The sequence below is a fragment of the Nasonia vitripennis genome, assembly GCF_009193385.2.
Source record: "Nasonia vitripennis strain AsymCx chromosome 3 unlocalized genomic scaffold, Nvit_psr_1.1 chr3_random0009, whole genome shotgun sequence".
NCBI classification, from domain to species: domain Eukaryota; kingdom Metazoa; phylum Arthropoda; class Insecta; order Hymenoptera; family Pteromalidae; genus Nasonia; species Nasonia vitripennis.
Window position 1 is genome coordinate 642,973 of NW_022279629.1, and position 25,696 is coordinate 668,668.

Sequence of the window (25,696 nt, forward strand, 5' to 3'; positions counted from 1 at the left end):
TACTGTTTAATGTATTGTAATTTAGTTGCTTCGTCAGTACACCATGAGGGCCATCCGCTAGCCTCTTGCTTGATTTTTAAGAAAGTATTTACGTATTCGGCAAAAAGACCTCCGCTACCATCAATTTGATTATACTGTGTCATCTCATATTGCCAAATAATATAAATTTTCGTAATACTGTAACCGAGTTCAACAGCTTTACGCAACTCATCAGCAACCCAGGTGCCCGTGAATTCGCGCATTTTTGGGTCTTCGTGATTGCAGTCACACTGCTGCATTTCTTCGCAGCATGCGCGGCAAAGAGCAAAAAGAAGACGTCCGTGCATTTTAATTGGTAAGAGTGGAATATGCAAGTCGCGCGGTGGTAAGATACTACATTTAACTAATCCTTCAATATTGTTAAGATTATTGTTAGTCCCCTGCGTTAATTCGTCGCAGTCTTCACAAATTAAAATTCGCGGATGACCTACGGGAAATCGACCTCTTTTACACACGTACGGATAAAGAGAGCATATATCTGTATATTGAATTTTTCGTTATTTCCGATCGCGTACTCAGTAACTATATTCTCCGTTCTACCTTCAAAAAAAGCATCGCGTGGATTAAACGTTATACGACTCATAAGCGGATGCTGTGTTATATATTCGTAGATTTCGCGATTCTCTGCTTTTATCCGATCAAAACTACATTCCCATATCTCTCGAACTTCGTAACCCAGGGCTTTTATTTTTTGAATTTTCCGAAAAGTATTCTCGTACGACTCATCCATAGTTCTACCGTATGACATTATTTTATCTCGTCGTTTATTAAAGCAAATAGGGCAACCGAGTGTGTAACATCCTTGATATTCAAAGACAATACCTTTAGCATTATCATTTTCCGGAGGTAAATAGCCATCTACAAGAAACCCTTCTGGAAGCATAAATTCACGTGCTCTACCCGCGTGTATGATTTCCTGACCAATCTCACGTTCATACTGTAATAGCCACTGTATTGACTTTTGCGAATGATTATCAGCGCGTCGATATCCACCTGCTGGAATGATACCGATAGTTTTTTCGCGTAAGAAATTTTTTCTATACACAATGGAGCATGCAGAAGCTATGGTCGTTGCCTCTGTAAACGGACAAGTATTCCCGCACTTAATAAAAATTTTCCGAAAAGCCATGCATGCAAGTCTTAAAATTTCTACATCCATACGGCAATAATCGAGTATTTCACGTTGAAAATCAAACCCATAAGTATTTCGGTTCTGCTCATACCATGCAATAAACTTTTTCCTCTCAGAAGTCGACATGGCATTAGGTGCGTAGAACGATGCTTCGGGTAAAGCCCCAACATAATTTTGATTTTCTAAAGTATTGAATAGATGAGGAAAATATCCTTTTTTGCTAGCTGGTGGTAGAGAAAAGGGTTGTGGTAAAGCACTTAATTTCATTTGAAAATAATTTAAGCTATGAATAAATTTTGTTCGCCCGCATTGAAGCATAATTATATTTTGTCCATTCAATATTACGTTCGGTACTATTGAGGCATTTTCAACGATTTCTCTCAAAATAAATTGCGCATCAAACCCACAAGATTTATGAGCAATACAAATTATTTGACCGAAGGTAGTTTTCTCACGTACTGTCAAACCTATTAATTGTCTAACTGGATCATCGCGAAATATATGCTCTCTTACACCACACGCATGGCATAGTATATTTATATTTTCATTATCCATGCAATCATCAAAAACCTGTTGTACAACACATAGATTTGGAATGTGTATGTATTTTTATCTGTGCATATTCACGATAAGCAAAATCTTGACGCGTCTCAAAGTCATAAAAAATAAATAAGTTTTTCTTTGGGGATTTACAATTAATCTGTGCGTTAACATTACGTCAAATGGGTTGAATATAACAGAGCTGATTTACATCATGTTTTTCGCGACATAAGTTGCATCAATTGATTCCACACTCGTGCTTTGACTTGTAGATATTAATTCGTTTGCAACACATATTACAAATTTTTACTACATCGCATATTTTTTTATTATTTTTTTTGTATGACCCATCTATTCTGTGACGGTCGAAACATATTTGTCCGTAAAATTCTATGTTACATTCTACACACTTTATAATATCTATATTAGAATTACACGTTGGTGCACAAAAACACCTGTCACATTTGGCTGTGCATCTATGCTCATCTACGTATCTATAGCTTTTATTACAATGTTCGCAGAAAAAACGATTGCGTGCAGCACCGGTTAAATTTAATATTGTATCGAAATGTCGCCTTCGAGCACCGTACAAAAGATTTATAACGTCAAAAGAATTTGAATTTAACAGAGGTCTTCCATCGTAAAAGAGAGGTTCTCCACTTCCAAAAGATAAACTATCGTATATTACAATAGCGATATTTTTTGAAACATAATACCGCTGATACGTCTCTATTTCTCGTATACCGCATCCGTTTGCAGGAATTACGACGTTTGCATTAATAGTAAGGAGATTTGCGCGCTCTTTTTGCATACCACATCTGCTATCTCTGACAAGATTCCAAGTATCAATGGCTTCGTTTGAAAAGAATTTTTTATTATTCCTAAAAGCCTCCCCCACAATTAAAGCTCTTGGCAAGCATAAATTATCGTTATTTCTTATAGATACAACCGATCTCTGAGCTAAGCTATCAACATTTATACTCTTTCTACTTCCACCTCGGCCACCATTAGGTATATTAACAAGTGTTAATGTTAGAATAAAGCTCTCATCTATTTGAAAATCCTCATTACTCTGAGCTAATCCGCTTATTAAATTCCATAAATCATTGTAAAAAAAATTATTTACTAATCGTAAAGATAACCCACCCGGGCCTTGGGCAAAATTTAAACTACTAACGGAGACACCAATCATGTCGTTTTCATTACATAATGAAATTATATAAGAATAAATATCGCGAATAATTAATTCCAACCAAACTATCGGATTTATAGATCTATCCTCCGGTGGAGATCTTATTTTTAGCACAATACGTCTACCTTCTATTTTATACTTACATATATAATGCGAATTTTGTTGGAAAATATCAAAACAATTATCAGGAGGCTGGATATCCTCATCTCCTTCCTCATCGACTCCATGATAATTCATATTATCGTCTGTTTCGCTTCTCTCCTCATCCTCCTCCTCGCCGATCTCCTCCTCCACCTCCTCATGCACCTCACTGGGCTGATTATACTCTTGTTCGTAGTCAGACAAATGATCATTACTGCTGCTTGAATTTTCCACTCTTCTTCTTTGTCCTCTACCAACTTGAATAGAAAAATCACTTTCATCGGCCTCGTAATCCTGCGATTCTACAGAAGTATTGGTGTTCGAAGATGATGTAGATAAGGGAAAAATGGTTGTAGAAGAAGAACAAGATGAATGGTCAGAGTGATTATGTTCTGAAAAAATGTATTGAATACAAAATATTTGAATACCCTATTTTACACTTTCTTATTTTTAAATTATTCTTCTGGTGGTCCTGAAAAACTCTGTCCCAGGCGATTAAACACTTCAGGTAAATTTTCAGTGTCTAAGAGTATGGAATTTTTATCTTTACAAGCATTGAAAAACCAACGTATTTCTTGTGCTCTTCGAACATACATGATACGCATGATATCTTGTTTCAAAGCCCTGGGGTACTTAACAAATCCTTCGAGACCACGTCGAATAACTTAAATAATATTTAAAAATAAGAATTTATTTCAAGAAAAATGTATATTTAAATACAGCATAATACTCACGTTCATTAATTTGACGATCTCTTGGATTTCTCTGGTTAAAAAAATGTTCGGTGACCAATCCCCCAGCGCTTCTTCTTGTGTACCGCATTTCTTCGGGTTCTACTGGCCGGGCCAAAAAGTCGAGGATTTGTTGCCGTCTTTTGACACATGGATGCTGCGCATACTCAATAATATTCTCGCTTTCATTAGCTGCTTGTTCCATCAAGCGCTGTAGAATATTATTAGCAGCAGCTGTTGGCTCTGTACATGTGGCAAGAAGGTGGTCAACATTAGCCATGCGCTGAGAATTCCTATTGGCAGGTACATCTTCAGCCTCTTCCGCTCTAGCATCGTGCTCATTCTGCGCTCTCTCTCTCTCTCTACTGCTTCACATTCCTCCTCCATCGCCTCATTTACCTGAAGACGCACCGCTGCAGGCGCCGCAGCCACCGCTGCTGCTGCTTCTCTCCTTACGGCTTCGCTCTCCTCCGTCCGCAACTCCTCTCCGTGTGCATCGGTAGCGCTCACCCCCACCATTTCAGCCGGTACAAACTGTACATCTGCTACAGCATTCCCCGCTTGCGCTGCATCCTCCTCTTCTGTCTCACTTGCCTCTCTTTCTTCCTCCTCCACCTCCTTCACCTCCTCCTCCTCCTCACCTTCATCCGATGACGTAGGTTCAACATTTTCACTTGATGTGTATTCTGTAATATAATCATCATCTTCATCAGAGGTTATCTCGGCTAACAAATTTTCTAACACTGAAATGTAAAACAATTTTATGTTAAAAATACAGAGCTTACTTTTTATAATAAACGTTATATGTATTCGAAGGTAGTGATGCATACAACACATGAATATTAAAATCTCTTTGATGTCGAATGAATTAAAACAAAATATTAACCGATATTTGATTACACATTTTTTAATAAAAAAAGCAAGAAGTATAGCGATAAAAACAGTTGTTTAAAAAAGTATTCTCACTGTCATAGAATATAGCGGATGTATATTCTTTGATTTTATAATTATACGTTATATTACTGTAATGATAGAGAGATACGCATCGCATGCTATGTAATATGTCAGATGTAAGAAGCTAATATCCCTAGCGCTGAAGCAGACGACTTGAAAACACTAGGCGTCATACGTAGCAGTCGACGCGTTCTACGGCAAGAGCAGACGACACTGCGTTACGAATGTGTATATGCGCGCGCGTGCGCGAGTGAATGAAACAGAGCTTGTAGCAGCAGCAGACGACGCTATCAGCTGTGGCACCGTTTACCTCGTTGCCAAGTACAAGCGCTGTTTGATTTTTATTAATGACAATGCGATATAGTGCAGAAAAATTGCAATCAATGAAAATGTACTCACCATTATTCTCCTCGAATGCTGTCATTAACCGCGTCAACACAGGTAAATGCGCAAAATTCTATTGCATACAAAATTCTGCTGCGCATCGTACAGCTAAGTTGCATTTTTTTAAAATGAGTTTATGAAGCTGTGCAATTTTCCGTGGCCCACAGCATCGTAAAAGACGTGAAAACTCGCGGCATAATTGGCACGTAATCATGCGTTTCACGCGTAGACACCAGCTTCTTGTACACCTGCGTCTAACAACACTATTTGCTTGAAGATTGCCCTCGATGCGAAGCACTACACTGCGTAAAGACTCCTCGGCTACGTTATACATGTTTGCGAGCTCTTGATTTAATGCAACTACTCTCATGACTACTGAGCTCCTGAGGTCAACGTAGGGTTTATATAGTATAAAAAACATCTTGCTAGTGGGAGGATGTGTGGACTCGCGCAACAGTATAAAGCGCAAATAATAACATCCTGTGATAAGTTTTGCCTCAGCTTTATCATTCGCGAGTATCAAAATTTCGCCGAATGCCACTTACACGGTAAGAGGATCGACTGATTAATAGGTATTATATTACCTACGCTCTCATGGGTCCAAGGTGCATAACAATCTGAAATAATGATACCGTCGACGATTCTCGCACGATACAAGGCGGCTGAAAGCAATGCTCTATCACATTTAATAGCATTCGACTTCCTGTGCAAGCGATGACCATAGCGATTCTCATACAAGCAGTATCAAGTATACGGCTCTGAGAATCCACGTGTTAATTACGTTTGAGATTACTCTGAACCGTTGTTTTGTCACACTGATCCATTTTTTCCGCGCATAGGTATCGACTGCAAAGACTCTTGCCGCCGAATAGATACTAAAAATATCAAGTTCACGCTTAGAGCAGTCGAGAGTCAAAGATCATGCTCTCTCTCTCTCTCTCTCTCTCTCTCTCTCTCTCTCTCTCTCTCTCTCTCTCTCTCTCTCTCTCTCTCACACACACAATCGTAAAAAAAAGTATCCCGTGTTCGTCGAGCAGCAAGCAGTATCAAACATGTATAGTTGTTTTGTCACACTAATTCATCTCCGCTGTATAGGTATCGCCTGCTAAGACTCATAGCGACAAGTGGATACTAAAAAATATCAACTTCCTGCGAATAGCACTTGAGAGTCAAAGGTTATGCTCTCTCGCGCTCGTAAAAAGTATCCCGTATCCGTCAAGCATTTCGCTGCACAACGCGTCAGCCAGCTCGTTCGGGTATCGGGTGTACGAGCACACGTGCGGTATCGAACAATAATCAGCACAAATATAAATTTTTCTCCTTCGTCCCTCCTTCTCCTCCTAAGCCCTACAGATGACTGCTTCGACTACAGTCGTCAGTTCCAAGTTGATCGTAGTTCCACTAGGATGTCTGTGAAAAGTGTTGTTTTACGTCAGTTGGAGGAGAAATGCTCTCTCCTAAAATCACGGATGGAGCGTACGTCGCGGCTCATACAGCAGCACCGCGATAAGTATGCTGAGCTGTATGAGGAGCGTGAAGAAATCAAACGCACGCTGCACATCATGAAAAGTTCACCTTCCATCGGCCCCGTCAATTACTACATCCCTAAGCTTGGGGATGTATGTGAAGTGTGTGCGCGGGTGATGAAGCGTATGACCATACGCACACGCTGGACGTACTGCACGGAGTGCAGGGCGTGACGCTGTACGACGTGCAGCAGAAGAGAACTGTGGTGTTGCAGCGTAGGAATAGCGAAGAGGGATGCGACGGAGGTGGTTGCCGAGGAGTTGGTGCAGCAGCAGGTTAGTTCGTAAGGTAAATATCTTTTATTTGTCATAATAAGTTAATTGTGTGTATCTTTACACAGGTGCATACCAATGAAGATGCTGCTATGGTGGAAATCGCGAAAAGACAGGAGCAGGAAGAGGAAGCGCAGGAAGCGGAGGAAGTGGAGGTGGAGGCCGTGGACGATGCCGCCATGCAAATCGATATAGGAGAAGAATTTTTTCAGTTTGACTCACCTGCATCTCCCGATGACTTAGCTGACCTGGAAAAACCTGTCGTCATGAAGATAGAAGCAAGTGAAGAAGACGAGACAGTTGACGTCGTATAGTGATATTTTTTGTTTGTGTGTGAGTGTATAGTGTATAGTGAACGTGTAAGTTTTATCACTAATTATATTTACTCGTACGTGTGTGTGTGTATGTGTGTGTGTGTGTGTGTGACTAGATTAGTAATTAAGAGTAAGGAGTGATGTGTGAGAGTATGTTCGTAAGAAAAAAAGGAGTGAAGAGGGAGAGAGAGAGAGAGCGAGAGAGAGAGAGAGAGAGCGAGAGAGAGAGAGCGAGAGAGAGAGAGAGAAGGAAAGCTTGTGTGTAAGAGAGAGAGAGAGAGAAAGAAAAGGAAAGCTTGTGCGTGAGAGAGAGAAGGAGAGAGGGAGAAAAGAGAGCGTGTGCGTAAGACAGTGTGTGCGTGGGAGTGGGAGAGAGCGCAGTGTAAGAAGCTAGTATTCCTCGTGCGTTAGCTGACGATAAGATACATTCGAAATTTATACAATACGAACGACACAGCGTGGTCACGATTGAGTGTGTGTGTGTGCGCTCGCGTAATTGTACGTATGTGTACACATGTGTGATTGGATTTACATTGTTTATGATAATTCAAATAAATAATTTTTTTATAATAAAAACCATTATATATTGTAAGAAATGATTCTTTTATTTACTAACTTGGTGTGTGGAGACAACAAATGACATCATTACTATCGTATCCTTATCTTATCAATATAAACAAATAATTAAGTCAAGGTATTGTTTGTTTACATAAATAATTAATTAAAATTATCTATATTACATGTAATAAAGATAATGTTAATTACTTGTTTGTATAAACAAACATGATACCTTATCTTTATTACTTGTTTACATTTATAAGATAAGGAGGCGCCAGTGATGACGTCATTTGTTATGTCTTCCCATACCGGCTTACTTACTACTTATATAAATACTCTCGTGTTATTGATCAATGACGTCTGCGCATGCGCGAAAATATGTACAAATAGCGTTAAAAATTTTGTTTGATAGTTCATTCTGCTCTGACCTCTTAAAGCGGTGTCATAATCAGAGTCATAGATAATTTAGTATCATAAACAGAAATTTTTTGAAGTCCGCGCAGGTTATTATTTATATTACTTTCCATTTAAAGTCTGTTTAATAAATTCAATAACCACAACCTTGTGCATATATTGACTTTATGGGTTTCAATGGAGGGGCGCTGTTCGTTTTGGCGATCGGTGAGACGGGTCTGAAATCGTTACCTTTAAGTCGATGCTATTGCGCAAGGTTGTTAATTAATTGATGATTAAAATAAGATTTTAATATAATAGAGAGGTCACTTTAATTCATAAAAAATTATGAACTCGGAAAATCGGAATACTGGTGAACCGGAAAACAGGAGAACCTGAGAAATGGAGAAACAAAGAACGCCAAAATGGATTTCTGTTTAATATAATAGGGGATGAAATGAGATTTTAATATAATAGAGAGGTCACTCTCTTAAAAAACTATGAACTCGGAAAATTGAGCATGTAGAATGCAATAATGAATTATAGCGCCTACTGAAAAAATCATTGCTCTGCCTTTTTGCTATTTTTTGATTTTGTAGATAATTCGATTTGCAATTCTTTTGTTAAAAATTTATAACTAAGAAAAATTATTTATCGAAGTGTTACAAGCTTTTACAAAGAACAACACAATCTTTTTCATATTGGCCGCTTTTAAAGAGTTCATTGAACTTATGGCATGGGTGGGTAGTGTTCTTGCGGGGATACGTTGTGGAAAAGGAACAAGTAAGTGTATGTAGAATTCTAATATTATATCAAGTCCCATATTTTTTTATCGATGTAGGTTGTAAGTGACTCTGACTCAGACTCTGATGACGATAAGTTCGTTTTGTTACGTCCGAACGTCGGCGCACAATGTAATATTCTCCGTTTTGAGTCAGCTTCCGCTGAACTCGGGATGGAGTCGCTCTCTTTTTTTTCATTAATTAAAATTTGTTCGTCATCTTTTATCCTTAAAATGTAACTTTTTTCCTGTAAGTTATAATAATTATACTAATAATAATAATTACATTAAGTAAATTAAAATTTATTTTGTTCATATTTCAAAATTGAAGACTAATAAAGCTAAAGTATATTTAGTTATACATTCAAACATATAGAAAAAATATATGTACTCTTAAGTAAATTGTTTCAATAACTTTACCGCTTTCTTGGAGATAATTAATAATATTATAATTTTAATAATATTATAATTCATATTTTATGCTAAAGAAACATTTTTAATCTACATAATATATGTACTAATTAATCCTCTTTTTGTTGGTATTACTTGAAATTTTATTTTTGGCGGCTTCAAATTACTCACAACATCAGCATTTACTAAGACTGTTATGGTCGAATAATGTTGCAAATTTAATTTAAAGTTTAAATTGCCTTTAGTGTAGCCTTTTGCTTCGGTTACTATTACAGTTTCTAATAACATTTTCTGTAAAATTGGGTATAATTATTCCATATATTAGTATTTGTATTTGATTATATAGTTTTTAATATTTTACTAGCAAGGTCACCTCACTCCTAACGTCGCTCGGTTGATGTTGGGTATAAATGTTCATAGCTCCAAGAAAAATTTAAAGAAAATGATACTCTAAAAAAAATTAATTTTTAAAAAAGTAAAAGGTGAGTTTGATATATTCCGCAATGAAATTGCAGACAGAAAAGAACTGAGATCAATCAATCAAAGTCATGTTTATTATATTTAATCGTAATGAAGCAAGGAACAACTCTCAAGATAATTACTACTTAACTTGCCATGCCCATTTCATTGTACTTATGGTGTTTGTATGACGTTCTAATATAGAAACAGAAAATTTTAATTGTTCACCAAAAAACAAAATGAAACGGGCATGACAAGTTACGTAGTAATTATATTGAGAGTTGTTCCTTGCTTCATTACGATATAATAAACATGACTTTGTTTGGTTGATCTCAGTTCTTTTCTGTCTGCAATTTCGTTGCGGAATATATCAAACTCGCCTAACCGTTTACGTTTTCAAAAGTTGATTTTTTTAGAGATTTCAATCCTTTTTCGTAAATATTTTTGAGTATTTCATATTCAACGTTGTAAAAATAAAATATAAGCATCTTCAGCATCTTTCGACCACAGCTTTTTTGTAACATTTTTATCACTAACATGAAATTACTGATTGTTCTGATATACATAATCCTTGAATTATTTCTACACCTAGACCTCGTCATCGGCTACTCTGTACACCTAGACGCCGTCCTTGTATGATTTATTTATTTACCTAGACAACAAAAACCACGGAGCGCATCACCTAGACCTCGACATTGACCACCCTGTACACCTAGACACCGCCCTCGTATGATTTATTTACCTAGACACCAAAAACCATGGAGCGCACCACCTAGAAGTCGTCATCGGCACCCTGTACACCTAGATACCGTACATGAATGATTTTTATACCAAGACACTGAAAACAACCTGAACCTTGTCATCGGCTACCGTGGCTAGCTAGTTACTGTTACAGCTCCGGAATGCAAAGTATGCACCGGCAACCTCTTAATTCTAAATATCGTAATATATTATTATATTTTCTTGAGAAAGCAATTTTCATCTGTGTATAGCTTTGCGACCAACTTCACGGTCCTAACACTTCTGGCGGCTAACTTAACGGTCCTTTCACATTTCGAGCTGAAGAAGAAAAACATAATTTCAGCATTTGTGGATTATCACTCACATATTATAAAAATAAGCAGCCTTTTCACTAATATTTTTGTTGGAAATCATAGTATAGCACAGAAAACATTCTAATGGGCCGAAAAACTTACCAACAGTAATGATAAGTATTTTTTTTTTTTGTATAATGAAAAATCCGGACATCAATATAGAAGTAAATAGTGTCACGAGCGTCGCGGCTTCGTCTGCTTCTCAAACTCGCCTTCGTGGCGCTACCGCGCCACTTGATTGTAATGATATACACAAAAAATTAAAAGGTTGCGCGAGTTTGATTATTTTTCTGTGCATGTTAATAACATAATTTGTAATGAGTTACAAATGTAATGTAATAGTATGTATGTATGTCAATTAAAAATAAAGTGAAATTAATCAAAGTACGTCGAGTTTATAACAATATTTTTGCAAACATAATATAACACAAACTTAAAATTGTTATGTTCAATGATGGGCTCAGTTTAATATTTATGAAACAGGCATGGTAAATACGTAGTAAGTACACAAGAATGGTTTGTATGTGATCAATATATTATTCAAGTTTTCAGTTAGCAATTATTTGATTCAGAACCCACATAGCAACGTCTGTTGGAGAAACGTATCTGCAACGGGGTTTTGAAAACGTTCCACTGAAGTTTCAAAATACGTTAGAAAAGTTTCAGAAACCTTTAAAGGTCCACTTTTTTGTTGCTCAGTCAACGTTTTAGAAGCGTTGAAGAAACGTTTCTGTAGAATCGTTACTGTTACATAGTTTCTGGAACGTTTTTAAAACATCTCTGGCAAACTTCAAGTTATCTTAATTTGCGCTTCAACGTTGCAGAAACGTTCTTAGTTAGTTCTAATGTATATGTTTAATTTTTAACTCTAACAAACTCTAAAAATGGGCGCTTGAGGAGGGGGGAACCTCCTTAGTATCTTCCTGTATTATTTTGGCAAGGCTGAGGACGCGCCACATAGGGATACAGCCTCCCCCCTCGTGAGTGTGTGCGTGCGTGTGTGCATGTGTGTGTGTGTATCAAGACACTGTTATAGGGGAAACCCCCCCCCCTCACATCAGTCTCAGTGAACAACTTAAAAAGTCTCTCCGTCACTCTGTTTGTTCAAAGTGCCTTGAAAAATGAAAGGCTCTTTGGATAAACAGAGAAGGGTAGGGTAGACTCTCTCCTAAGTATAAATGGCACCATTAAGAGTAAACAAACAAGTAGTTGTTAAGGTCAGTTTTATTTACATTCTCTTTAAATTGACTTTAAAAAATTTTGAGTATCTAAGCAAGAGTACGAACAGTCCATTTTTCAACTACCACTTCTACGTCATTTTTATCGTTTTCATTTTAGTAACAATATACCCGTAACCAGATATGGCTTAGATTTCATAGAACTTGTTTGTAAAACTAATGAATATAGCTCAATTTTTTATGGAGCTTTTACGGAGAACCAAACATGTTAATCATGCCAGAATTTATAACGTTCTGGCCTTCTATCATGTTTCTTGACGACGGTGTAGCCTCACTCTATTCACACGTAGTGTGTAAGGACGCTGACAAGATTTTTTATCGTGTAAAAGTTTATATTTCTACTTTCTTTAATGAAGCTCCATAAGAGTCCTGTGTATTTCGGAGACTTTCTGGCCGCCATCTTTGTTAACCTTTAAGCGCGCGAACCAAATTTAATCTCCCAATGTAAGGGGAGAATTGAGCTGTCCGAGCACGCTAATATACGCGCCGAAGTGTGCATGGTGGGGGGAGAGAGCTGCCACTGCTTTCGTGACGATCGCCGCTCGCCAATTCACTCCTCAGTAAAATGTGTACTTGGCGAGCCTATAGAAGTATTCACTTCAAAAACCTGCACATCAGCTTGCAGAAATCTGTACACACATTTTTGTACACGAGCATAAAGGTTGATGTGCAGGATGAGGTACAAGAAAACGTACATGTTTGTCTGTTGGTAGACTAGTCGACATTTCTGGAGCATGTCAGGTAGAAAACGTCTGCATAAAATCTTAATGCAAACCTACATGCAGTACGCCAGTACGCACGTTAATGTATAAAACACCTAGCAAAAAATTCTACAAATAATTCGCGCAGTTCAAATATACTTTTTCGAAAAAAATGTACAGATATTTCTGCAGATTGCTCCGCAGAGATCTCTTCTGAGGTTATTGCATACATCTCGCCAGAGCTAGAAATTTAAAAACTATAGCAACATATATATTTTTGCCTGCATAGTGCCGTGCGTAAATTTATGCATGACTTTGTGTAGGAGGTCATGCAAGTAACTTTCAATAAAAGCTATCGCTATTGACGTCGCGAAAAATAAACTAAAAAATTCGTTGGGCAGTACATATTACTCCCTTTAGAAATTTTTTTATAGTCATTGCTACGTAACAATATTACGTAGCAAGGACGTTACAGTTACAAAGTAACATTAGGTAACCAATAGATATGATTATTTTTTACTAGAACTTGAAATTAACGAAAATAAACGATTAAGTGTTTGAATGACGTTATTTAAACTCGTAATTAAATTAATTAAAAAAAAGTACGTTAGTACTTTAAGTAGGGCAAACAAAATAACAATGAAACAATTTTTTAGAACAATTTATTTATAATTTATAATAATATGAATAAAATATGATTCAGATGTTTAGCAGAATTAGAGAATCCAAACCAGATGTCGTTAATAAAGTTATAGCTATTCCTGGAGATATAACTTTACCAAATCTAGGATTGAGTGATGAAAATAAGAAAATATTGGAAAAATTAAATGTTGTGTTTCATTGTGCAGCAACATTAAGGCTGGAATCTAACTTAAAGGATGCTGTGTTAATGAATACGGTTTGTTTTTATAAATTTTTTCATACATTAAAGCTTCCTCCCCCTTAGCCCTTTTTTCTTCTAATTTTCTCCATCTCAATATATAATAATAATGCTTATTTTAATTGTATGCCAAAAGATACTATTTTTGGCTCTGCAATTGAATTCCCAGTTTTGTAGAAATATTTCATGTTTATAAATAGTATATTGTGTACCGTAAAGTGGGCTTTTTTAGGCCGAGTGTGGAGTTTGCAGTACGAATCAATTCGAGTTGGCCTGAGCCAAAGGCAAGGGCGTTTACGAGCGGTAGACGAGTACTGCACCCACACGAGGCCGAAAAGCCCACTTAGCCCTTGGTGCACACCATATTTTTTGTGACGCATGAACTGATTTCCGCGTTTATGTACATAAACATATAAACAAACACATATACGTATATTTGATGTAAACTATTGCCCATTTTCTTTAAAATATTTCAGTGGGAGCTTTTCACTTTTTTTGCCCGCATATTCGGGCAAAAAAAAATTGAAAATGCCCGCTAAAATTATGTTTCCTTCGCTGGTCTGAAAAAGTTACTTTAGTCCCGCTTAATAGGTCAGAAAAACGCAAAAATTGTGCTTGTGTTACAAAAAATATTTCTCTACACAGTGTGCGTAAAATGCACATTTACGCACGCTCTGCGTGCGTTCAAGAACATTTTCCATCCCCTGTATCGAGAAATAACGTTCGATACACTTGCAAAAAGTTGATTCTTCACTCAAGAGGTTGTCACCCTCGCTTTGCTCGGGCGACTTCTAGATTCAGCAAACCTCTATACAAATTTTTGAATACTTAAATAACATATTAAGCTTTGGAAACACATTAAGTTATTTATGGCCATCATTAATTTTGATCGAAAATATTGATTTAGGCGTAACATTTTCACATGTGACAATCAGTCCAGGAGCGGTCTGGGCAGAGCGTCCTAAGGTCGTATGAATGTATTTATATACATGTATTAATTTGCGTCTGTTTCATTTTGAATGAACGGCGCTTGAGAGGAAGAGCCGCTTGCGAAAAAGAAAATTAGACCTCTGGTTGCTGCCAGCTTTCGCAAAGGAAAAGGAGAAACGAGACAGGACGATAGACGAAATTGGCGTAGTCAAAGAAGAGTCAACATTCCGACAGGGCACTGAAGGAACGACTCGCGCATCGCAAGGCGTCGCACAGTGGGCGAAAAAGCCGAAATAGTGATCAACAGTCTTGATTTACTCAAAATTACGACTAAAATGACTCTATAAGGGCTCATTTTGTTCGTTCTGTAATAGGGAACCAAAAAAAAGTGTATTGCCGAAATATCTGACAATATATATCTATATATGTTCAAATCCAAGTGAACAAAATTCAAATTTAGGGCACACCTACCAGACCAACTTGTGTCTTAATACGATCAAAGCATTAGAAGAAAGCTTTAATTTGAGGGCAGGTGAGTTAAAAATGGTTGCCTAGGTATAAAGTTGTCAAGGCTTGAAAATTGCGAAAAATTAAGAAAATTTGGATTTTTTACGAAAATCAGCGATTTTTCCCATTTTTAAAATCCTTATAATTTTGTATCCAAGCCGTCAATTTTAACCATTCGGCTCTCAAATTAAAGCTCTTTTTTCTAATTTTGCTTTCGAAATTTAGATCAAACATTTTACTGGTTTCATCAGCTATATATATGGCAATGAAAAAATCAAAAAACAGCCATAATTGATGGGCATATATATATATATATATAGCTGATAAAACTAGTAAAATGTTGAATCTAAATTTTGAAAGTAGAAGAAAAAAGCTTTTATTTAAGGGCCAAATGGTTAAAATTAACTGCTTGGATCAATTATTGTGTCTTGAATGGGTTGTGCAAGAAGTCTTGGCTCCGTGCTCCCACTCACGCAGTCTGATGCGGGGTGGGGGATACCTCGGCCTGGATTCGGCCCGCTTATATGCTTTCCGAAACGCCACTTTGCTTTGGGGAGTACAGCAGCCACGTAGCGGCTGCGCACGATACTAGTGGTGTAGCGGGCGCGCTGTGGCGCATGCAGCGCTGTCAGGCGGGTTGCGGGTATACAGAGGTTTGTGCGAGAGAACCTACGGGTGAGTTATAACATCTGAAGCAGCTGAAGCAGTGCTACAGTTCTTCTATAGAGCTTTGGGGAGAAAAACTGCTGCGTATCGCGCTCGAGATTAATTAGTGTATGCTCGAATCAAGGGCTCTGATGTCAGTAGCATCTAATTTTTTCGGGTCCCGTAACACAAGGAATAAACTCTGGGCCATCTGCGAGTGTTGGCCGTCTAGCGACTAGTGAGAATTAAAATTTTGTGGGCATCTGCTTCAACAGTTGCGAGTCTAAGAAAGCGAAAGCAAGTAAGACAGCAGTCCCACGCTGCGGCAACCAATAGGCGAATACGCCACTGTGGCAGCACAGGAAAGCTGGGCCTCTCCTGCCCTGGCTGATCCGAAACGCACGAGTCTACAGCAGCTCTAAGAGATCTTCATAGTGTATTTCAAAGTGTGAAGTTCCTATAGTTATCTTGGGTATTTCCGGGTCTACAAGGAGCAAGGTTTAGTATATCATTTCAGAGTTGCTTCCGACAAAACTCATTTCGCGGGTACGTAGCTACCCGATTCAGGTCGCGAACGCAAAAATCTTTATTCGACTAGGACTTCGTCGTGCGCGACTATCTATCTGTGGTTATCTGCTCTACGTAAATTCGGGCACCAGATGTCGCTGGATAAAAGATTAGTTTTGAGGGGATTGTGCTATTTGATTAAATTGTCATATATTTGTGAGTCTCGCCGTAAGTCGTCAAACGCAGATAAGAGTTCAAGTAGTTTAGTTGCTGAACAGCGTCTGCAGTATTCGCGCTTAGTTAGGTTGGTCTCGGTGGCAATTGTAAAATTGTATTGGGCAAAACGGAACAGAAAATACACGGAGAGTGTGAGTGTGCAGGATACAACCAGAACTTGGGAAACGCGAGAGCCACGTTTGGCGTCATTCTCGGAAATTAGCTGTCTTGTGGTTATCTTTGCTGGACTATATTGCCTTTTTTGGCAGCTTGGTTGTCTGTTGGCTACCTATGAGCTTGCTTTTAGCGGTGCGATAATGTAAACTGCGGTGTAATTTAAAGTATTAAAGTTGTGAAGGAAAATAGAGGTGTGCTTAATGTTTAAATGAAACCATCTTGTTGCTAACGTGAGGAGTTCTGTCTATCCCCGAATCACCTTCTCTCCTGTACCGTTCGTGTGTCTGTGTTAGCCGAGTAAAGTTTTGCGAGTACGAATAACCAACGTTATAAGGCCAATATCATGTATTAATATTTTGTATTGAATAACAAAAATCTCGACATAAAACCGATGCCAAGTCCTTGGTACCTAACTTCCTTCTGGCTTTTTATCAAATTTATAATACACAAAGTAAACAAATTTTATTGCACGTTTGAATTTAAAATCAATAAAGTTGTTCGGCAATTGGCTGTAAGATTCTAGGAATAAAAGTAAACAAACATTTCACTTCGTTTTATATCTCAAGAACATAAGGATTATACATAAGGATTAAAAGCTGCCTAAAGAATATCGCCAAAATTTACATAGATATAGACAAGATATAGTTATAAGAATGGGGTGTCAGGTAAAGAAGAGGGATGGTAGTTATAAGAGTAGAATTACCAAAAAGGATGAGTATCAAAGGGGTGTATCATGCATAAGCGGACGCATAGGACATTTTTTAAAGACACATCTTTCAACTCTCAGAAATCTCAGGATTCATCATGTGAGGTCCGGTTTGAGAGAAAAATACAATGCCACATCACTTTATCAGATTATTCTTTAATATCTTTAATCTGCCATTGTTTATTTAATACAATCAAGGATTACATAGCTGTCGACGGATACGCACAACATGTGCTCTCGTTCTCTACGGTGCGATCTTACGCTCTTTGCATTCGAGCTGCTTCTCTGCTATAGTTCGAACGTATAGCTCGTACTATATCTATAGTTATCGCTGCCGCGCGCTCGACTCTCACGCTTGCTATAGTTCCGCGCGCATACCTGCTGAAATACTCTATACAGTCTATACTCTGCACAGGCTAGTTCGATGTAGCATAGAAATTACTCATATCTCAACAAGTATAAAAGGGGTGTATCATGCGTAGGCGGGCGAATAGGATATTTTCTAAAGACACATATTTCAACCCCCAGAAATCTCAGGTCTAATTTTTAACCTATTTTTGATAAAGTAAAAAATTTCACTGTTCTAAAGCTTTCTCTGGAAGAAGGCAAAATTAAACTTTTTTACGTTTGCTCGATTTAGAGAAAAATTATTAGATGCGTGTAAAGTGTACAACATGACTAATGAAAAATCTTTGTTAGCATATTTATAAAGCACATCGTTAATGCACACACACTTCGCTAACGAAGATGAGGAACATGTCTTTTGTGACGGTTTGCGATATCAAATGGAGCGTGAAGCACTCGACTGTTATCTTCAGACCAGAGTGACACCGAAGTCGATGATGACAGCTATTTTGACATCGGAGAATGGTCGGTACGCAGTAAACAACTAGGTAAGGACCATTCTCAAGAAGGTTAGAAATAACGAAAAGAAAAGAAGGGAAAGATAAAGCTAAACAGCTGAGTAAATTGTCGAAATGCTCCTCGCTCTGATGCAGAGGAACGTAGGTGTCGGGGTCCAGAGGATGACCGGACGATGCTGCACGAAGTAGACGACTGTTGGATGCTTAGACCGTCGTGCTAATAATACGAATCATGTCAACGAATACGACAGTGAATACGACAATGATGGAGGTGTGTTTGATTTCTACGCGATTGACGATATGAATCAACTCGAAAAAATTGAAGATCTAGAGAAGTTTTTGAAAACTCTACAAGTCAACAACCTGCGAGGTAGACAGCAGTGCGGCTGTTTTTATTATACAGAACAAAGAGGCGGAACGACTTTTCAAGGGCTTTACAATCTATCGCACTAGAACAAAGTTAATCGCTTATTGTAAAACTTTTTACGAGCTACATTACTGCAAATGTAGAATGCGTGAATACCATTCTTGAGGTTAATCTATATCTAACTACAATATAACGCCCTTCTATTGCAAGTCGTGAGGAGTTGTATAAATTGATAGGCGTGGGGAAATATTTTGTATATTAAAGAGTTCTTTACAGCTTAAAAAGTAAGTGCATTTTCTTTTTTTTTTTCATTATTTTATTTTTATAAATACTTGACGGACCCGTCGTTTTAGAGTTTATCGATAAATCAATCTAATCTATTTTCTACATTCGAATATGTTACATAAGGAATTTTAAATTCATAATTTGTTAACGAAATACTTTATTAATTAGCTAAAAAATGATCTTGTCCTTCAAATAAATTAAAAAATGGTTGCGACTTTAAAGGTTGTCCGATAATTTCTGCCTAATAGTTGTATCTAAATTCGATCGCTGCTAAAGACAACCTATTGCTTTTCAAATATTTTTACATAATAGTATTAAAATAAACGTAAATTGTAAAAGTAGGCTATTATGGAAAAGTCGCAAACTAACTTCCGCGACCTTACTTGTTGTATATGATAATGAAACAGGACCAAACTTCCACAATCCACATTAACATTAATAATCAGCACGAACTCTGAATTATATTAAACTATAATTTCCTGTATGTCTAACATAGTATTAAACCAAACATTGCCGCAAAAGACGACTGTCAAATAATACTTATTCCGAGCATGTTTAATTTATGAAATGTGACCAACCTTCCACGACCTTTTTCACGGTCATGTTGTACTATTACAAGTAAAACTTGCTCAATATGAGTATTATTCGACAATGTTCTTTTGCAGAGATTGTTGTTTTGATTAGTAAAGTACTCGTTTAGTGAATGATATAGTCTACGCTAATTAATGAGTTCATGCTCACTATGAATATTGATGTAGGTCATGGAAATTTGGTCCCGTTTCAGTATCATATATAACGAATAAGGTCGTGGAAGATCGGTTACGTTTTACCATTAGAAAGAATCCAACTTTGATTAATTAGGTACATTTACGGAAATGATATTCTGTGTGGAAGAGAGCGCTGAATATGCATCAGATTAATAGTCTTTAGAGTGTATTACGGCGATGGGTGACGAGCGTAGGTGAGGTTTGATCTTTTTTTGTTTCTGTGTGCAGAAGGGTTTAATTTGGTGATACGGCTGAGATGTATTTCGAGATAAAATAGATTGCCTGTCGTGCTATATAATTTGAGTTTTTGTACAAATTTTCAAAACACTACAAGATGCTTAGTAAAATATCTTAGAATTGCGTTTGATTTTATTGAAGAACAGGAATATAATTTGAGCCCGTAGTCACTCTGTACAATAAAATACTCGACCAAAATGGAATGTTATGAATAATTGGCACAATAAACTCCATCACCAAGCCACCATTAAAAAAAAGTAAACCCTCGAGCACTGTGATATATTTATAGTTTTCATTCAAATTTTTAAATTACTCTGACGCTTAATGAAGCAAATCGTATGGGCTGCATATATTCGAAGATCTGCGACAGGCTGTGGTGGCTAATCATTGGAAATTTTTTTTTTGTCTTTATTTTCTTCGTATTCGCTTGTAGTCGCAAGCTTGTATGTAGTAATAGGAAGACCAGGCATAATTTTCACCCTCGTCTTTCCGGAAGCCTATGTCCTCATTACTTAGTCCAGTATCCGCAAGCGCCGAAATATAAAATAAGCTTTTATAGCCAAAGGGAGATAAACCATGAAAATAATGCAGAAATTGGCTCTGCTATAACAATTAATAAGGTTAGGGAGATATAAAAAACTGTAAATCGACGGGTCCATCAAGTATGTTCAATGTTCATATTAAATTAGAATATCGCCAGTAAATTAACTATGACCTTAAGAAAACCTTAAGAAAGAACATTATTAAGGAACATAATTTGATAATTCTTGATTTTAAAATAAATAATTGACATATTAATATTTAATTTCGTTACTTCTTCGGCCATTTTTATCATTAATTAAAATAATTATATCAATAAATTATATTGTGATCAATGTAAAAAGAAAAAAATTATTATTTTTGATAAACGATAAAAATTAATTCATACTTGCCAAGTTCTTTAGCTTTTAAGAAACTTTTCTTTTAAAAATTTTACTAATTTTTAAAGGATTTCAAAAAAATTAGACAATAATAAAAATAAAAAAACTGTATGTATGATAAAAGTGCGAGACTATGAAAAAAAATATAAACTCCGTCAATACTGAAAAAAGGCTAAGATGAGATTTTACTTGAAAATTAAAACTATCTTAATAAAAAAAAATACGGAGGTACTACTTAGACCTCAACATTGGCCACCTAGACATGGTCTTGTTAAGTGGAGACACCTGGATACAAAAATCTACGAAGCGCTGGACCTGGACCTCATCATCAGCCACCGAGACAAAATACTATCAAGCGCTTTACCTAGATGTCGTTATCAAGCAGAATAGACTCATCGACACCATCCGGAAACAGTAGATATAAAAAAACTGCAGTGTTCGCTTTTCAGGCAAACTAAAACCGTTCTCTAGAGTTTATATACGCAGTGTATATACAGGATGCACATATTGTGCGTATAATATGTATCTTCTCATATTCTCTCTATATATATATATATATATCAAGTGGCGCGGTAGCGCCACGAAGGCGAATTTTAGAAGTCTGCGGCGACCGCGACACTATTTACTTGCTACTATATTAGGTTTTCGAATTTTTAATTCAATAAATACAAATATTTACATTATTGTATCTGAATTTTTTGGCGTATAATCACATTTGTATGCTTAACTATGATTTCTAATCGATATATTCGCAAGAAAGCAGCTTTTTTCTACAATAAACGAGTATGTTTCAACAAAAATGCTCAAATCCGTTTGATGTTCTTCAGCCCAACATGTTCAGACCATGAAGTTAGCCACACACGGCTAGTGTTGAGACCGTTAATTTAGCTGCAAATATTGCTTTTCCACATACTATACATACCAGCGGGATTACTGATGTGTTCACACATATGTGCATATATATTGTGACGGCCAAGTGCACGTCAAATGTCTAACGGCCAATTATGTACTAAATGTAATAAGATTATTGTTTCAGCAAGCTGCCAACGAGCGCCGAAACGAGCGAGAACGAGAAACGAGGCAAGATAGAGACAGAGAGAGTGAGAGCATAGGTAGCGCGGTTGCCGCCTGGCAGAGCGTTGGCGAGATATGACAACGATGTGCCGACGGCCGGGAGAACCGCGACTAGAGTTAGTCTCGCTGCGCTATCCACACGAGTAGCTCGCGCTACTGTATACGCGGATTTGTTGTGAGTCCTGCGAGCATCTTGAGAGCGAACGAACGAGCGTCAGTTCTCGGCGACAACTTGTGAGAGAAGGTCACACCAGGACCTGATCGTTAGGAGATTTCAATAAAGTCATAATATCTGATCAACAATGATTTCACAGTTTATTTTTGAACCTTAATGTAGACTTGTCCCATACACCTACCAAACCACAAGCAGGCTAACTAACCTAACCCTGGGAACAGCGAGATAAATCGCTTAATTTTTTCTTAAAATAATAAAGCCATACACCATAAGCCAGCTAACCACCTAACCACTCATCCCCCTACCCCTGGAAACCACAACTACCAAACCACAAGCAGGCTAACTAACATAACCCTGGGAACAGAGAGACAAATCGCTTTATTTTTTCTAAAAATAATAAAAACCCACTCCACAGGCCAGACCGGAAACACGCAGAATCGTATAACCACGTAATTCAAGACATTATTACAAGTAAATTAGTCACATTATTTGTTAGCTGTCATTGTTGAATGAACTGCTATTAGTCATCTGCGTTGAAACAGATTTAAGCCCCTTTACCACGTCAAGGTTGCAGTCATCAAAGAGGTTTTTTTGTTGTTTTTGTTTTTCATTTATATTAGTTTTTATATCTGTAATGTTTTATAATTTTTACTTAGCAAAAATGAGACATTTATTGAGGATTAGAATTACTGAATTATCATTTCAAAATTTTACTGAAGAGAAATATTCGTAGATTTGACGGAAGAAAACTTAATTTAAATTTAAACTTATTTTTTTCAATATGATAAAATAAACATTTATACGTATTATACTATAATCTAATAAATTCAAAAAGTAAACATTTAGCCATCGAAAAATCGTATGATCAATAGATTTAATTATATTTGTATGTATTATACTATAGTCTAATAAATTCAAAAAGTAAACATTTAGCCATCGAAAAATCGTATGATCAATATTTGTATGTATTATTCTGATAGAATTTCAACGTATTTTTTTATTTAATCTAAGAACTTTTTCTTCAGTAAATTTTTTTCTAAAGTCTATCATTCTCAAGTAAAAAATTCTGGAAATTTTTCACGAATTTGCCGTGTTAGCCGCCATTTTATGTGCTTTTACCTTTTTTTTCAAAATTTAAACTGTGACACTGAAGTTTAAGTCTCGAGGACACGATTTCTTCGCTCTAAACATTAAATCTTAAATGATTTCAATGTGAAAAATCGACATGAATAATGATTTTTTTTTAAACCATGTTTTATTGCTTGTGGTTTGGTAAGGGTGGTTTCTAGGGGTTAAGCGAGTTAGGAGGAGGTATTTAGGTTATTAGCTGGCTCATGGTGTATGGTTTAACTATTTTAAGAAAAAATAAAGCGATTTAACTCGATGTTCCCAGGGTTAGGCTTGTTAGTCTGCTTGTGGTTTGGTAGGGGTGGTTTCTAGGGGTTAAGCGGGTTAGGGTAGGTATTTAGGTGATTAGCTGGCTTATGGTGTGTGGCTTAATTATTTTAAGAAAAAATAAAGCGATTTAACTCGCTGTTCCCTGGGATAGATGAGTTAGACTGCTTGTGGTTTGGTTTCTAGGGGTCGCATGGGTTTAGGACAAGGTGATACAATAATTTCCGCACCTGTAGCTTAAACTTGATGCTTATTTAAAGAGTTTTAAAAAAATCATGGTTCTACGATTAACAATGACGCGTGGCTCGAATTTTGTCCATTTTCTCCCACTGTACGGCGGTGTGTTTGTAATGAAAAATGACTGTTCTTGAGGTAAACGTTCAGTACGTTAATCTTGAGTTTTACATTTTATTAGATATGTTATTTTACTGCCTAATATAGTTAATATATTTTTTTAATTATTAATTTTATAATAAAATGTAACAATGCATAAGAAATTGTAAAAAGAAGTAGAAGGATGTACGCAGAAGTAAGAAAATAAAAAAGTTGCCATTTTCTTATATAATATTACGCTTACAGACAATTTTTTACATTTTGTTATACTTTTTTACGTATTGTTACATTTATCGTTTCAAAGAAGAGACCCCCATGAAATCCTGGATCAATGGATTTGTAATAAATTGTAATGAAACGTAACCAAATGTAATACAATGTAACAAACTGTAATAAAACGTAAAAAAGGTCTGAAATCCAACAAAAACGTACAAAATGGTACGATTTGTTACATTTTCTTATATTTTATTACACTTTATTACATTTTTTATTTCCACTAGGGATTCTAAATCAGAAATTTGAATTTAGCATTTTCATCGGCTTTACTTTTCCCGTATCACTTTTTTAAGAAAAGATTGGAAAATTTTAAGTAAAGTTTTAGAGGTCAAGTAACGAACTGGGCAACAAAACTGAGCGCGCGTAGTGCGCTGGACTTTGCTAGTTGATCTTAAAATAATAGATATAAGTAAACGGTCAGGATTTAATCTCTAATGAAAAATTGGATTAGATTAAACTGTTAATTACTGTTACTTTCTGTTTCTTTGTTGAATATGTTTAAGCTTATTTAAAATTATGTATATTTCTTTATAAGTTTTCAAGTACCTTTATATTATTATATTATATTATATTTTATTATATATAACTTTATATTATTATATTATATTATATTTTATTATTGTAACGAGGGGCGAAATCGGGTAGATTCTCGCATCGTTGAAACGCGACGTTGCGCAAGCGCAAAGCAAGATTCGGGGCCTTGCGTATAAATCGCGGTCCATCGGACAGACAGATAGCTTCCGGCCATAGTTAAGAACGCGTCAGCTCTCGTATCTGATACTGACTAAATCGAGCGACGACCGATAGCGTGCAAGAGAGTGAGAGTGTGTGTAGTCGACCCAGCCTATCGATCAGCGTCCGAACGAAAGGACGTCGGCTCCGGCGAGTGAGCCAGCAACACTACCGGCGCAGAGTGTGTGTGAGTGTGTGGTGTGCACCTATCGAGATTGGCGACTGCGAGTAAGTAGGGCTGAACCCTTTTATCTGTATCGCGTCAGTAGCAGCGGCTACAGCTTTGCGACTTAGTGCAGCGGCACCGAGTAGCGACCTTCTCGTTCGCGCGCGTACGCTTCGCGAGATACCCTCCACGCCGAATCGACATTGATATGACTCGGCGCACATTTGTATAGAGACTATATTGGCCGCACAATATATTATTTTGTTGTTTTATTTTAATCGGGACTAGCTTCATCTTCCAGAGTTTTTCTCTCCCGTTCCATACGTCCTCAACACAAATACCGCCGCCTCCGCGGGCGTTGCAACAAGCTGTTGTAACGCGAATCTGCGAAGCCAGCTCTGCATAGAAGAGTACGGAGAAATAGCACACGTGCGAACACAACGTTCGCGAAGCAGCTCTCGCATCGAGCTGCGTTACAACGCGGGTTAATCACAGGCGTTGAGAGAGTTCTTCGTCGCACCGAGGGATTGTGATCCGGTCGAGTATTACCGAGTTTTCCCCAGAAATCAAGCCCCGTTACTATATATACATATATATCCCCGTTACTATATATATATATATATATATATATATATATATATATATATATATATATATATATATATATATATATATAT

The 25,696-nt window shown here is 36.9% G+C and overlaps 1 protein-coding gene across 8 annotated transcripts in view; it reads left to right on the top strand.

Moving 5' to 3' along the window:
* LOC100117878 (putative fatty acyl-CoA reductase CG5065) overlaps positions 1 to 25,696 on the top strand; it is a 267,482-nt gene that overhangs the window by 73,255 nt on the left and 168,531 nt on the right. For all 8 annotated transcript variants that reach the window (XM_031927035.2, XM_032601844.1, XM_032601843.1 and 5 more), the window contains one exon: positions 13,565 to 13,759. In XM_031927035.2, the coding sequence (XP_031782895.1) occupies positions 13,565 to 13,759 (195 nt within the window). The remainder of the gene's footprint in view (positions 1 to 13,564; positions 13,760 to 25,696) is intronic.